Source organism: Mya arenaria, chromosome 4 (genome assembly GCF_026914265.1).
Source record: "Mya arenaria isolate MELC-2E11 chromosome 4, ASM2691426v1".
NCBI lineage: Eukaryota > Metazoa > Mollusca > Bivalvia > Myida > Myidae > Mya > Mya arenaria.
Window position 1 is genome coordinate 82516449 of NC_069125.1, and position 16567 is coordinate 82533015.

The 16567-nt window shown below is 34.1% G+C and overlaps 2 protein-coding genes across 2 annotated transcripts; one reads left to right on the top strand and one right to left on the bottom strand.

The window, feature by feature from the left end:
• Positions 1–3832: 3832 nt before the first annotated feature.
• On the bottom strand, positions 3833–5044 carry LOC128231126 (uncharacterized). The gene has a single exon (XM_052943546.1). The coding sequence runs from the start codon at positions 5042–5044 to the stop codon at positions 3833–3835; it is 1212 nt and encodes a 403-aa protein (XP_052799506.1).
• A 6882-nt stretch (positions 5045–11926) lies between these two features.
• LOC128232370 (beta-1,3-galactosyltransferase 1-like) lies at positions 11927–14330 on the top strand. The gene has a single exon (XM_052945881.1). It carries the CDS (start codon positions 12194–12196, stop codon positions 13256–13258), a length of 1065 nt encoding a protein of 354 aa, XP_052801841.1. The 5' UTR covers positions 11927–12193; the 3' UTR covers positions 13259–14330.
• The last annotated feature ends 2237 nt before the right edge of the window (positions 14331–16567 follow it).

Genomic DNA, 16567 nt, shown 5'->3' on the forward strand with positions numbered 1-16567 from the left:
TTTAAATACAACAAATAATGACATAATGGTACTTGACGAGATGACAGTTTTAGTAATTCATTTGCACAACCCAAGAATTTATTTTAAATAAATGATTTTAATAACTGGAGGATAATTAAATAATATAAAAATAGACTGTTAAAATAGGGGAAAACGCAATATGCCTCGAGAGATGAAATGAACGAAGCTTAAAGTCGTATGTGCAAGTTTGATTAGAAAGTAAAGTGGCCAATTATTATTTATTACTGACATATGGTTTCCTCCAAAAGGTATTAAAGTGAAAATAGTTAAGTATTGTTCTTCTGTACTTTGAGCTAACGTTCAAAAATGTCATCAATACAACAAAAAGGTAATTTATTTAAATGTGTTGTTCGTGACTGTCTGTTCAGAAATTGAAAAATAGTTAAAGTCCGTGTGAGTTAATAAAAACCATTTTTAGGAATTGTTTTAGTTTATTCAATAATAGTTGTACTTTTTGGCTTTTTCAAAAAAGATTATTATTTATCTCAGTATTAGACAAAATGCTCACAAACGGTAAAACATGAGTAAGTATACACTTTCCTTTTTCCTACTATTTTTATTTATATGAGTTGAAAGTCATTGTACGCTTAATAATTGTGTGGTGATAGATGTTTCTTTATTGTATCGGGAATGCTGTATATTATATATATTAACACAACTAGTTATATTGATTTACATGTTAGATTGACATAAAATGTTTCAAATAAAGCAAAAATGGCTACAGGTCAAAGTAAGCCATTCAATCTAAACAGGACTTCAATTGTTCGTATACCATGACAACAAACAGTCAAAACAAAAATCTTAATATCAAATTATTTCGTGTGTTGGTCAAGTTTATAATTCAACACGTGCGTTAGGGTATGTTTCCAAACCTACACATGGCGATGGCATATCAATAATGATTGGAATTCAAACTATTCGGTAAACATCAAAACAAGTGGAAATATGACAAAGAATCGGATATTTGCCTTTAATAGGTCAAAACAAATGTTTTCGTTCAAAGGTCAAGAATACAAAAGGTAAAACGTGTGTAGTAAGTACATTTGCAATGCATAGTGTTTAAAACCATAACATTACTCAAACTTCAGAATTAAATATCAAACATCTGCAGAGATTGAACGTTATAAAAAATAACTGCACCCTTGTTCCGTCTTCTTCTGTGAAGTCTTATGTTTATGAAAGCGACCGCAGGCCTTGTTTCTTAAATTTTATTTTTGGTTTCGGGAATGGAAAACCAATTCCACCTACCAAACAAGCTGTTTATCGTCTATTAGAATTACACAGACCGTGTTAAAAACGTTATTTGCAATGCATGGCATTTGAACAAATAATTTCGATGAAAAGAAGCAATTTATTCTAACGCGGAAAATGTGGAAAAATCACAAAATAAAATAATACACAATATTTGATTTTTATCGTATCTGGATAAGGACGAAATTTGTTTGCACGTGAAATAAGTTAATTCGGCAGAAAATGCGTAAAACCACACACGTAACTACCTAACACAGTCTGTATTTCAGTGCGAAATATATTTAAAATAATCACAACAATTGTAGGGAAATCATTGAAAATGGGCTTTGTTCGTGTTTTAGGAAAATATTATGTCACATCTAAACAGTCAACTACAAAAATCTTTAATAAAGCGTCTAAAATGTGTTAACATATCACAAAATATGTTCCAAAGACAAAAAACTTTACACGTGAGTAGTAAGTTTAATTTTACGCACATAGTGTGTAACATCACATCATTCGATGACTAATCATTTTGCTTTCTTTGTGTTCATACTTGATAAACATACCTAGTTTATATATTTTTCCTAGTTTATCTATATTTGTGTTATCTAACATAATTACCAATAACAAAATGTGGCTATTGACTTAATATTGTTTAAATTAGACTAGGTACAAATAACATATATATAACACATTATATTTAACAACTTTTTACATAACGAAATAAATCAATAAAAGTGTATATTTCAAATACTAAAAACATTGCTTTTGTAAATGTTTTGGTTCATCCAATTTGAAATCAACATTGGCTGAATTTCGTTGTATATGGAAAACTACAGAAACAAGTACACTAGTCGACAGTTAAACATGAACCCATTTTAATGGGACAGGATCAAGGTCAAAGTCCGATTTTAGTTGAAAAAAAGAGCAGAAACAAATATGATGCCCGCCTCTGAGCGCCTTGTTGTCAGGAATATTTGGACAATTGAATTAACTAGGCATGGACGAAATTACAACTGATTTGTCATTGAACTAGTTTGCCTTTTGATATCACGACCATTCAAAGTGTGAGGAAAGAAGGTACAGCTTTTGACCACGTTTAGATTATGACTGATATTTGCAGATGAATATTTATCCTCTAAGCAGTAGGGAATATGTAATTATGACGTAAATTTAACGACCAATTTGAGTTTTGTCCTTAAACTTGACAATATGTCTTCAAAAGAAATAGGGGTCATCTAATGGTCAACCCCAAACCTCGAAGTAAAAAATTAAGGGTATTGACTTTTGACACGATGAACCCTTAAATCAATGTTTTCATCTATTTGATAGGCCTAATCTCTATGTCAAGTTTGATTGTCCTATGTAAAGGCATAATGTCTTATCACTCGGAAAAGCTTTGACAACGTTTTTACCTTAAAGGCAGCTGCTCCGATGACATCTAAAATAAATAGGGGTCATCAACTTATCAGGCCAAAAACCTTCATGTCAAGTTTGATGACTATAGGTCCAGAAAAAGTCAAGTCATTACTTGGACAATCTTTGGTCTTCCGACGGATGGATGGACGGACCGACCAACAGACCTTCCGACATATGCAATGAAAAAATAACCCCTCTTCTTGGAAGGGGGGGGGGTCTAAAAACATTCATTCTACATATTGGTAAGTAACTTTTTCAAATGATACCAAAATGACAATGAGTCACGAAGCATCTTGCACAATTTAGTTTGTACTATGTTCAATTAGACGCAATACTGAACTACTGACAATATATTTTAAAATCGTTTATAAACAAGGCCATGTGTTGCGAATTCAAACACTAATTGTGGCGTCTCATAGTTATTACGTCATTATGAATGTAGTTTATTGCGATGACGCGCTACAAAACATCAGTCAATACTCGATCTGGCTTTAAACGTAGAACTTTTAATCATGATAAAGATCTAGATTATTTAAACGTTTAAAGTTTGATGTTTGTTTATTGAAAGCAACCTGACATTCGAAAAACAACGCCATGATTGGTTATAAGAAGTCAGGAAGAATTATTGCTATGGAAAATGACTGTCAGTAATTGTCATAGATGTGTCTTTGAATAAAAATGTTTGACGTGACACTTGATAAAAATTACGTCATAATGAAGGAAAATTTTGCAATTTCCATTTTGCCATTAAGTGAGATCTTCAGAAACTCGCACATACGCACTTGCATATATTTAGGCAGTCGAATGGCATTTCGCGCTGAACACTAACACTAGTTATATTTCTTTTAGGTCCTTAAGACCGTTAGGACGGGTTTGAAGGAAAAAATAGAAATCAACACTTACTATAACATGGTTAGAAACGTGTCAGAAGTCATAAAGAAAGAAGTACAATATTGTTAAAATAACAAGATTGAGGATATAGGATCTGTTACACGCATTAAAAATCTTTTTGTACGGCAAATAACCTGTATATGAAGGTAATTATCATTTCTTTTTATACTTCTTCACCTTAAATTGATATTGATAAAAATGTACTTACGGAAGCTTTTTGAAAGATGTGATGTTCGTCCATCGCTGAGCGAAGATGACCATGACTTGTCTATGTAGTTGAGTTGTTTCTATGAGTCCGCAGATGACTTGTCAGGCCAATCCGGGCACGGAAGTACCTCCCGCAGGTTGGACATCTGTGGTCGGTACAATCCGGTTCGGTGGTGGAGGTGCTAGCTGCTTTCGCTTTACGGAATGCACGTTTCCTTTCCATTTCTTTGGTACGTGAGTGTTCTGACAGTTTTGCTCCATTGGTGATGTGACAACGCCACTCAGATCGGTTGTCAGCTAATTCTTCACACTTATCTGTTGGTATGTGGAATGCTTTCAGTGAGACTTTCAAGGTGTCTTTGAATCTCTTCTTTTGGCCCCCAGTTGACCTTGAGCCGTCCTGCAGTTCGCCATACAGAAGTTGCTTTGGAATGCGGTTGTCTGACATTCGATGAACATGGCCAGTCCATCGCAATTGTGTCTTCTGTAAGATGACATGTATAGAGGTAAGCTTTGAACGGGCCAAGACTTCAGTGTCCGGTATTCTGTCTTGCCACCTAATGTGGAGAAGTCTGCGGAGACAGGTCATGTGGAAGTGGTTAAGTTTCCTTGCGTGTCTTGCATAGACCGTCCATGTTTCACAGGCGTACAAGAGGGTGGTTAGGACAACAGCTCTGTAGACGCTGATCTTTGTGTCTAGTTTTATGCCTCTGCGTTCCCAGACGTTTGTGCGTAGTCTGCCGAAAGCTGCACTGGCCTTTGCAATTCTGCAGTTGATCTCATCATTAATGTGGACAGCTCTGGATAAAGTGCTTCCCAGGTAGGTGAATCTATCTACAACATTTAGTTTTGTGTCTTTCACAAGTAGTGTTGGTTCTACATAGGGCTTCTCTGGGGCAGGTTGGTGGAGCACCTCTATTTTCTTGATGCTGATTGTAAGACCAAAGTTGTCACAGGCACTTGAGAATTGTTTTAGGCTTTGTTGAATCTCGGACTCTGTAATGGCATGAAGTGCACAGTCATCAGCAAAGAACAGATCACGGATGATGGTGTTCTTGACTTTTGTGATAGCTTTCAGTCTACGAAGATTGAAGAGCTTTCCATCTCTCCGGTATTTGATGTGCACTCCCGGATCGTCCACTTGGAAGGCATCAGACAGCATTGCAGAGAACATCATACTGAATAGTGTTGGAGCGAGAACACAGCCTTGTTTGACACCGTTAGTTACTTGGAAGTCTGGTGATTCTTCTCCGTCATCCATGACTCGAGCCATCATTCCGTCGTGAAATTGGCGAACCATGGTAATGAAACGATCGGGGCAGCCAAACTTTGACATAATTTTCCAAAGTCCTTCCCGGCTCACAGTATCAAAGGCCTTAGTAAGATCCACAAAGGTTGTATAAAGGTCTTGGTGCTGTTCCTGTCACTTTTCTTGGAGTTGTCGCGCAGCAAATAACATGTCCACTGTGCCCCTGTAGGCACGAAATCCGCACTGACTTTCTGGTAGAATACCATTTTCAAGATGGAGGATGAGTCTATTGAGGAGTATTCTTGCTAGTATCTTTCCTGCAATGCTCAGGAGAGATATGCCCCGGTGATTGTCACAGCTCTGTCTGTTGCCCTTCCTTTTGTAGATGTGGACCATGGACGCATCCTTGAACTCTTGGGGTATTCTACAGTGGACCCAGCAGGTGGTAAATAGTTCCTGAAGTTTCTGTGCAAGAAGAGGTCCACCTGTCTTGTAAATTTCCGCTGGTATGGCATCTGATCCAGGGGCTTTACCACAGGAGAGCTGCTTGATGGCCTTTTCAACTTCATTGAGTGCTGGTATTGAGTCCATAGTGGTGTTAACATCTACTTGTGGAAGGCGATTTATTGCCTCATCATTTATGGAGGAAGGTCTGTTGAGTACTGCATCAAAGTGCTCTGCCCATCTTTCTAGGATCTTCGAGCGATCTGTTATAAGTGTAGATCTATCGGCACTTAAGAGGGGAGAAGTGCCAGAGGATTTTGGCCCGTAGATTGCTTTTAATGAGTCGTAAAAGCGCTTTGAGTCCTTGGCGTCTGCATACCTCTGGATCTCCTGTGATTTTTCCTGAAGCCATTGGTCTTGTATGGTGCCCAGTTTTGACTGTACTGTTTGGCGTATTCTCGTAAATGCTGCCTTCTTGTGAGTGGAGTTTGGATCTTGTTGGTGAGACAGGAAGAGTCGGTGTTTTTCCTTGAGTAGATCTGCTATTTCTTGGTCATTTTCATTTTTGCGTACATCTATGAACAAGCATTTTGATTTTGACCAATTTCCTTCAATTGTTTATCTTTATCAGTTCAACAACTTATTTTTCTTATAATAAAATAATGCACCGAAAAGGCTTTTCCAAAGGCTGAAAGATAAAGGAGTCCAGCCTTAATAGACCATGGTGTTTTCTGACATCTTGTCGAGAAAACTTTCAAAGTATGCGCTCCATCCTTCTCAAAAGCATTTTCGGGCACATCCTCGACATTTCCTCTTGGGTTTTCGTAAACCCAAAATTTAACGGAAACTTTAATGGATATAAAACTTTTTCGCTGTCTCAACAACAAAACATCCTTCGGCTGCACTGAGCATAAATTCATCCCGAAAACATGCCGCAAGATCCAGAGTATGTCAGCGACAGTGAACAGATATACACTACGAAAAAAACTAAAACCCGGTATCTGTTGTTTCTACGAATAAACACTTTTTAAGTCCATATTTATGCAAAAAGCTACAGAAACAAGCTCAGTAGCAAAATGTTTAAACATAAACGCTTTAATGGCACTGGGTAAACGCATAGACCATAAAATCACAAACAAAAAACATCGAAGAACAGCACAAAACTTCACAAGCAGCACAATGCATACATACTATACATAAAAACAACTATGTATGTTTATCAAGGATTGTTAGGTACCGCCTTGGAACGGTCAGTAAAATGTAAATTTACTGAGCGCTCAAACCAGTTTGTGTGCACAACCTCACTCTTGTCCCAACAATCCCGAAAAAGTAATTAAGTAAATGGTTGAACGTCATCAATTTCCAAGGTGTTTCTTAAACATTTGTTTTTCTAGTTTTTGCTATAGTCTATTTCAAAATAGGACTTCTTTCACTTTCTATGCATACTTAAAAATGAAATAGGTGCAATTTTAAGGATTGTAATGCACCGCCTAGGAACGGTCAGTAAAATGTTAATTTACTGGGGTAAAATGTTAATTTACTGGGGGTTTAAACCAATACGGGTGCACAACCTCACTCTTGTCCCAATTTGTAAATTTAAATATGTTGAAATTGTTCTTGAATGTACGAAAAAAATCCCATGTTCAAGTTTCATTTTAGTTTTGCTGCTCAAAGTTTTGTTGATGGAAGTAGGGTTTTATCTAAAAATAATTTAAATTTTAACAACCATTTCCATAAAGTGTGGAATCTTATTTTAGTGGAAGGACTGCTCGCGCGAAAGGAGGTAACCTTGACATATCGGTTTGGCTGCAGGTACTTTACAAAAAGGCCACAGAAAGGCGCTGCTGTTGTTAAACAAAATTTACTCCAGCGGGAAAATATATTAAAAAAACACGATAAATGTATGAAATAAAATGAAAACTTGTTGAATTCAGTGAAAGATGTCCTCTATATATTGACTCTTCAATTGTAAACAAAGCTATACATTTGTATTGTTAAAAACATAATTATCCCAGATGAGTGGTGCTATAAGTTGTGATTTTCTTTGTCATACAGTACCTGTTTTTGACCGAGACTAGTACTGCAATTCAATTTTATACCGATTGAACGTATTTCACTGATGTTTATGCATGTAAAAATACATTCTTATTTTCACTCAGTTAAGAAGTTATTGGACATTGTGAATACTCAAAGTTATCATTTCACTTGTCACTGTGCCAAATGTCAGAATAATTTTCATTTGGCCTGTACATAAAAATAACATTTACAAATTCAGAGTTTGACCCTACAGAGAGTCAGTGCTGGGATTCCGTCAAACTTATTGTTTATGCGAAGAAATAATAGACATAGTTATAATAGCTTTCATAAAGAGAGAGGATTTTCTGAAGTCCTGTGACACTGCGATTGCGTTGTGTAAATGCATCTGAGCAGGTCGTGATATGGGTCGTAAGAAGAAGAATGTAGTAAGGAGTACACAGGACAGTTTATCTCTTTAAACAATTTTGCTAACTGGCAGTAAACCTCAATTATGCACGGCTACTTTGCCAATAACGCAAGCTGGAAGTTAACCAAATTTATGACAGGCTACTATAGTAAAAAAGGGTTGCAAATACAAACCGTTAGGATACTGTACTAGAATATTCATATTTATAATAAATTTAAACGTAATGGAATACCATAACTGTTCATCACTATGTCAGTCATTTCTGGATTTGAATAACAAATGCGTTATATATTTGCTCTCGATATAAAACTGTTTCCACCATACTTCGTACTCTGAAAACAATTTGTTAAAAAGGTTTATTTACACATTAAGGCATACAATGTACACATTTAAAGAAAATCGAATTTTTCATCAACATATACAAATTTCTTCAATCTTCAATCAGTACGGGTATTTTCAATTTTCTGTATATTTTATAATGGCTATCGTTTTTTAAATTTTGAGAACATGACTTAACTGTGGCAAATTCAAATCCAAATTTTGGTGTACAAACAAGCGTGTATACTGTTTAAATCATCCATAATGAGAATCGAGCCAACAACACAACGAGTGAGAGTCGTACACGTATGCCACTTGACTGTCTCGATTTTAATTTATTGGCAGTTGTTAAGAGGATTTGAATAAATTGTACAGTAATGGTTCCTTTGCAGTTTGTACACAATTCTGCAATTGTTTGACACACACCTTTTAGTTTTTGTTAAAAAATAAAAAAAGTAAAACATATTTTCAATTTCACCTGATATCAAAGCAGAGCCGAGGCAATCTCCAATCATCATTTATTTGACTTGGTCCTGCCGGCGGCGCCTAAATGTCTTGTAAGATTATACAAGCTTGCACACATCTCTCGCTACTTTGAAAAGGTCTCAAATGGCTTAGTCATTATCATACACTAATAAGGCATACTAATGGAAAAGGATCATGATGGAAATTATATGTAAATTGTTTATGGTTGGAAAGGAAGTTAATTATGAGAATAATGTATCAAAAGCATAACTGCATTAAGCTTAGTATTGTATGACTATAACTATAAAACATATATTGACACAAGGAATTCAATTGACACTAAAACGTGAAAGAATTAACTGCAAAACTATCATAAATTTTATAAAAATTGTCAATAAAAAACATTGGAACACTCTATTACATTTTAATGTTTATTCGGAGAGCGAAACTGTATGGAATTGAAATCAAATCGAATTCAAAGTTTAAATTTCGTTTCTTTTCTACTGTCCCGAGTTTAAGCATGCTCGTATTCCGCAAAACACATCATTTAAGGAAATAAAAGCATCCATTATAAACAGCAAGATCAGCGTAAACGTAAAGCTAACATCAACAGAAGCAATCTCATAAAACTCGCTGTATCCTAATTTGGATGTTTCGCGGTAAGTGCTGTTACTGCAACGTATCTTTGAAAAGTGTTTTGCATTAGGTACTCTGAATAGTATTCCTTCGCCTGCAGATATATTAATAATGGGTTAACCATTGAGGGTTCCTATGAGATTTTGAACATACACTTGTATGAATTATCAAGCAGACTGATTATGGAATTATTTCTGTGAAAGTTTTATTTATTTTCTAGATATTTGGATTTTGAAAATTGGATGTATTAAATATATAAAAATAAATTGAATTCTATCATAATTGTGAGGTGTTGGTGAGCGATTATCAGAGGAAACAATGTGCTTGATCCGATGCAGCAGGGAGCAATTATTGAATTTGGCTGGAGTGCCAAATATTCGAAACCTAACAATTACTCATTCACAACACTGAAAAACTCTTAAGCTACAGAGGTGTCAATTGACAAAGTATCAGTGAACTTTTGCCAGAAGTCTATCATATCAAACATGCCCCGCGCCCTGGTGGTAGAGGTTATGGTGGTGTAGCCGTAATTTGTAAGTCAAACAATAATGTTCAGTTTCTAACCGCAACTCATGAAAGTGTCTACGCAACATTTGAACATTTGGATTGCAAGATAACAATTAAAATTTATTCAATGAGGTTAGCTGTTGTTTATCGACCACCCCCATCTAAAGGAAATGGATCAAAAACTAGTGAATTCTTAGAAGAATGGGCAAAATTTCGAGCACAATTTGCGGTGACTGATAAGAACATAATGGTAACCGGAGCCTTCCATCTGGATATCCCCACTCAATCGGACAAAATTAAATTCACAAGCATTTTACAATCATGTGGATAGGTGCAACGTGTGTGAGAACCAACTCACATGCTTTGACAAACACTTCACGTCGTCATCACTAGAAACACGGACAAATCAGTTACGAACATAAATGTTGATCAAGGGTTGTCAGACAATAAATCTGGAAAAGTGACAGAAGATCATTATGCAGTAATATTCAATACCGTTGCTGAAAAATCGCCAGCTATCCGAAAGACAGTGACATATAGAAAACATGATACAGATTCTCTTAAAGGTGACATTGAATCATCAGGAATATTACGTGACAATCTTGAATGCACCGATCCCGAACAACTAGTAGGAGTATATACAAATGTACTATCCACCTTACTCGAAAAATACGCCACACTTCAAACAAGAACATTAGTGGTACGATCTTCTTGTGATTGGAAATCATTTAAATTGACTGTTGACCACAAATATACCGAAATCAATGTAAGTAATATGCTGGTAAAGGCTAAAGCGATCCATTATTTGAATAAGGTAGCATCTTGTGATCGAGATCAAAAATAATTGTTTCAAATAACAAAACAATCTACCGAACTGTCCAACTGAGACGTATTTACCTAGAAACATAAAAAACTAATAAATTTTTAATAAATAAATAATCTATCATTTGAATCAAAGACACTAGAAAAAGTTGTGAGTTCCCAATATATAAGTTTGATAAATAATAACAATTTAGGAAATAATAATATAATTGGGATCCCTAATCATTAAAGTACTTGAGGTTTACCTATTAGTTTATTATTATTATTTGTTTTATTATTAATTTTTCTCAAGTTCATGCATACTTTGATAAGATTTACCTTTTACGTTTTTACTTTTGTTTAGGATTGTTGTGATACGAGTGAGGTTGTACACGCTAACTGGTTTTAAGCCCAAGTAAATTATTATTCAACTGACCGCTCCAAGGCGGTACCTAACAATCCTTGATAAGCACACCTAGTTGTTATGTAGTATATATGCACTGTGCTGTTTGTGGAGTTTTGCGGTGTTGTTCAATGTTTCTTGTTAGTGATTCTTTTGGTGTTTCTGTTTTGTGTCTCTGTCGTTTACCCTGTAAACGGGGTTTCTGTTTAAACATTTGGCCACTGAGCATGTTTCGGTAGTTTTTCATATAAATATTGCTAATCGCTGCATTCCTGTGGTTTGATTTTTTAAAATATTGCTTTATAAGATAATGTACAGTTTGAGTATTTAGATTTTCAGTGTTAGTTTTGTAATTTTGTTAAAGGCTTAGTGTAAGCCTTCTAAAAGTAACCCATATATGTGTATAGTACACAACCCCTGTGCATTGATCTCAATCTCTGTTGCCATGTGCTGTCTATCAGATCTTAAATCTGAAAGTCCTGCTGTGCAATACCGTTTTATTAGTTTAAGTTTATTGTAGAAATCAACAAAACATTTAGTCTAATAGTTTTCTGTTGTTATTGTTTTTTTCAAATTATAATAAATTTTATTACAAAGCTTTACAATAAGAATAAGAGTTATGCTATATGTTTTATATGTTATATCCCATAAATACAAATTTACCATGTTTTTTTACGATAAGGATATAACAAATGATGATTTATTTAAAGATAATTGAAATATATTAATTATATAACTGTTAAATGCTTATTACACAAGAAACTGACCACTGTTGCGACATAAGTACAATAAACTGCAGGGAATTATCATGGAAAACATTCCTTAAAATAAGCCTTTTACATTAATCAAAATGTTCGAATATCCTTTGTTTTATTCCATTTCAGATATATATCCCTTGTGACAGCCAACTACAAATATATCACGAAAACAACACTATAATACAGTGGGACATTCATGTCAGAGGTTGTCTGTTAAAACATAGTTTGACTACCGGAATCGTATTATAAACGCATTGAAAATGAAGCGTCAAGTGGCTGTCAATGAAAGACTAACAATGTTTGAACTTGAGGGTACATGAAGTAAACTATTACTTTGAGCTGCTCTTCGTGCAACCTGATACTATTATCCAAAGCGGGAAGTGTCAAATGTCAATGTCATGAGAAAATGGATTCTTAAGTTTTCATTTACTTCTGTTTTGAATATGAATATCTATAACTATTTATTACATAATATGCATTCGAAACAGAAATTAATATCAATTGTTAAAATGACATTATTGTTTGGAGTTATATTTGGATTGCTTAGACTAAGTTTTAATTTAGTCGGCTTTAAAAAAATTGATCACCATTCCAAAGCGTCAGTAAAATATTTGGATGTCTTTAAACGCTTGTATAATATACAACAGTTCAGAAACGAAACTATTGCTACATTTCCTGGCGCTCTTTGTGATACAAATGTGACACTTTTTGTTTTTATTGTCTCTGCCTCCCAAAACATCCTAGCTCGCGAAGCAATTAGAAATACATGGGGCACAAAATGTACAAATTCGCACAAAGATGCCAGATGTGTCTTCGTCGTTGGACGAAGTCGTAACGAATTACTGAATCGCTACATTTTGGAAGAATCCGATGTCAATAGAGATATCCTGATTGTGCCGTTTTATGATGTATATTCGAATTTAACCTACAAAACAATGTTCGCCTTACAATGGAGCAAAAGGTATTGTAATGGAAAAATAAAGTTTTTCATGAAAACAGACGACGACATGTTTGTAAGTGTTAGAAGGCTGACTGCGTACTTAAACAATGCACCAAAAAAAAGGCTTTTTATAGGTAAATGTTGGGGCCTAGCTAAGCCAATTCGGAATTGGAGTTCTAAATGGTACGTTACTTTCAAACAGTACAATCACACATATTATCCCAAAATTTGCAGCGGTACTGGATATGTTATGTCTTACGACGTTGCACTTTCTGTCGTTCAAATATCAAGCACAGTTCCATATTTGTATTTAGAAGACGTCTTTGTTGCAATTTGCGCTAATAGGCAAGGAATAATTCCAAAGAACGTGTCAGGATTTCATAATTCAAAAATAGCACTAAAATCATGCAAAGATGTCCATAAGGTTTTTACGTCACATGGACTATCAGTATCAGAAATGTATAAGGTATGGAAAAAGATCGGAACTTGTAGTCCTACTGAAATAGATGAATACAAACAATAAACTGGATTTTTATTCAACGCTCTACGCACATTTGCTTACATTTAAGTTCTAACACATAAATTATGATGCAATAAGTCTTTCATGATTAAAAAATGTATATTAATAGAACATACTTCTAGTTCAACACAATAAATAGTTGGAGTTAAAAAAGACAACATACAGAGTGACACAACGATAAAGTTTTTGGGTGATATCGGAACCTAAAATCACCGATTTGTCTTAATCAATCTTCATCAGTATGTTCGGTTAGATGGATATTTATTAGTAAGATTACAGGAGTATGCACTACAACGTTAACCCTAACAATTGTGAAGATTTAATTTAATTGTTTGTGAATTATAGGCGTTATTCATTTCCTTGTGTTTATGATAAGTTATTAACAAAATTAATTCCTTCTGTTTCTCTTTTGTGTTAACCAAGTAGTTATCTTCAATGTCCAATTTCGATTGTTTAAATTTCATGTTTATTCTGTAAAATTTCTAGACCTGAAATGTTCTTCAAAATTGTGGTTATACAAAAAACACATTGACAACTTGAATGGTTATTAAAAAAGGTTCAATGGGTTAAGGTGCAGTTTGGATAAATTCTTAGAATGAATGCTCTGAATTCTATAGAACGTTCAAAGAAATGCCAAAATCACGGAGCTAATACCGCATATTCGTTATAATATCGCTTATTGTTTTATTAAAATGTGAAAACTGTTTCATTATTTAATCCATTATTTGATCTAAGTCCTATTAATAGGCATGCAGTTAAAACTGAGATACACGGTGAATTCATAAAACAATCCTATCAGACTCAACCGACTCCACTGACTATAAAGTGTGAGTGAAATCTTTGCAAGGAGAAAAAGGTGGTGTAATGCGCGATCACCTTCCTAGGCAACAGTGTAATTTTGTGAAGATAGATCAAAAACAAATGTTAAGAGACAAAGTAACAGGTGGTACAAGAAATTCTATTATAAACTCCATATTTGGAAAACTACCATTGACCTTTGCCTGACATAATTTGAAGTAAAACTGTTCAATAATTCTATGTTGGATTGATATGTTATTGAAAACGAGATCTTAAACAGGACGTAGCGCTATAAATTTCCTATTTTAGGATCGAAACACATTTCCTTGCAGATATACATTAATTCAGTGTTGTTTTCATGTAACGCTCATTTTCTTCCACATGTTTATTACCGGTGTGTTAAACGGTACTATAACAATACGACAATTAGTTTATGCTTAAGCGTTTAGTTATTTATTTTAATATCGCTTTTTCGAAGGTGCTGTTGTTTTCGACTTATATTATATGGCAGATCATTATTATAAGCTCTATAATTAATCCTAATGAATACCCAAGCAAGCAAAGAAAATATCAAGCATTTGTATATGAACTAATGCGACTTAAATCTTCCCTTTTAAATTATATATAAGTATTTTAAAAGTTCTAAGAAATACTTAAACAAGCCTTTTCATATGTTAAAGTAGATAAATATTCTGAGGATGTATTTACAAAATATCAGAATATGACGAGTTTATTGTGATATCAGATTTTTATATTTATTTAAAATGTCTGTCCAATTTTACAGCCTGTTAATAACAGTAATTTGTTAGTCTCGAATAAACTATAAAAATGGCAAAATAAAAAGGTATATCTACGTCATATAATTTTCACAAGATGTAAGACATTTCATTAGATCTAAAGGAAAAAAACAACATGCGTTATCTGAAATTAACGTGATCATTAATGTATCGATCAAATAGGGAACATTGGAAATCAATGAATAATTTGGTCAACAAACACTTCCATCTGATAATATTTGAACCTCTTCGATTATTGTTTTGCTTCAATATAACAAGCAAGTCTTGCGGTCAACGGGACTCAGCAACTTTTAAAACCAGAACTATTGCCATCATGCTTTACTTTTGCCTAATGTATTTGGAAACCTTAGCAATGTAAGATTATCTTTTCTCAAAGTGTCAGTATTTATATGAAAAACTTTAGAAACCCTAAATTGCCATGAGCCAATAATAAACACAGGAAAATGACCCCTAATGTGACACTAGTGCAATTACCAAGGGACACACAGAAGGGGATAATCATGCTAAACCGTTCTTAAACTAGGCCTTTAAATTTCTTTTACTAAGAACATGGATCAGGTTTGGCTGGATTGTAGTTTGCTTTCCATTTAATTGAATTTATGACTTTATCTATTGAATTTATCCATCTTTTCTAAACATTTGGTAAAACTACAGAGGGACAATGAGTAGTTGGATGTCTCCAAATGGCTGCCTACATGGAACATAAATATAACATTTTCAAATCGATCAAAATGAAGTAAAATCAACTTCATGACAGAAAATCATTTGGGATAATAGTTTTGTGTTCTATATACTATCGTCACAAATAAGAGAGTAATGCAAACTATAAAATGAAATGAAAAACGGATGTTATGATAAGTGTTTAAAACAAACCGATTGAACATAGTTAGCTTTATTTAGGTAAGAGGAAGTTTACGTTAAAACTACATATATTAAATTCACGTTTACATCAGCATTTCTTGAAAATTCGATATTCATTGAAAGAAATAAAAGACATTTTACGAACAATTTGTTTTATGAAATTTATTAACAAAACTAACCTTTTAACGAATGTCCGAGTTCTTACTTGTCACTAATTACTAAGAAATGTGTACAAGCAAAGAGTCACGGTGCACATAGCGTGAATCGTTCTTCAATAATCGTAAAAATGCAATCAAATCTAAAATATTTTATACGTATAGAAACAGAAAACAGCATAAACAGCATCCGGTATAAGTTTGCAAATCCGGTTTACTTGCAAACTTAGTTTTTTTTTATTATCTTAGATATCAACTTCAAAAGTGACACATAGAAAGTTTGGGCATTAAATAAGAAATATTTTAAGTAAAATTAAAAAAAGTTTTAAGAAGTAAGAACATTTTAATTCCGAAATTTATTTCTCCCGTTGGCCACCAATTGGATTTTAGGTCCCCCGCGGAGTTTTGACAAACTGGAGAATTTTACATATGAGCCGAAACGGGGAGAAAATCAGCAATTTGAAAAAAATCAAATATTACAATTTGAAACAGAAAATCACATTTCTATTTATGTTTGTAGTACTAGATTAATAAACATAATTAAAATCTAATAAATTATCAAAATTTTTGATCTTGTAAAAACGGCTCTCCAATTGGGGAAAATTCCAATTGGAGAATTCCACAGTCAATTTCTATTGATAAAAGCCACCAATTGGAGATCACAGAAGTTGGTGATCACAGAAGTTGGAGGAATCACCAGT

What these genes read in the sequence shown, in the direction of transcription:
- LOC128232370 (XM_052945881.1), top strand. Translation starts at nt 12,194, where the DNA reads ATGAGAAAATGGATTCTTAAGTTTTCATTTACTTCTGTTTTGAATATG.
- LOC128231126 (XM_052943546.1), bottom strand. Translation starts at nt 5,044, where the DNA reads ATGGCTCGAGTCATGGATGACGGAGAAGAATCACCAGACTTCCAAGTA.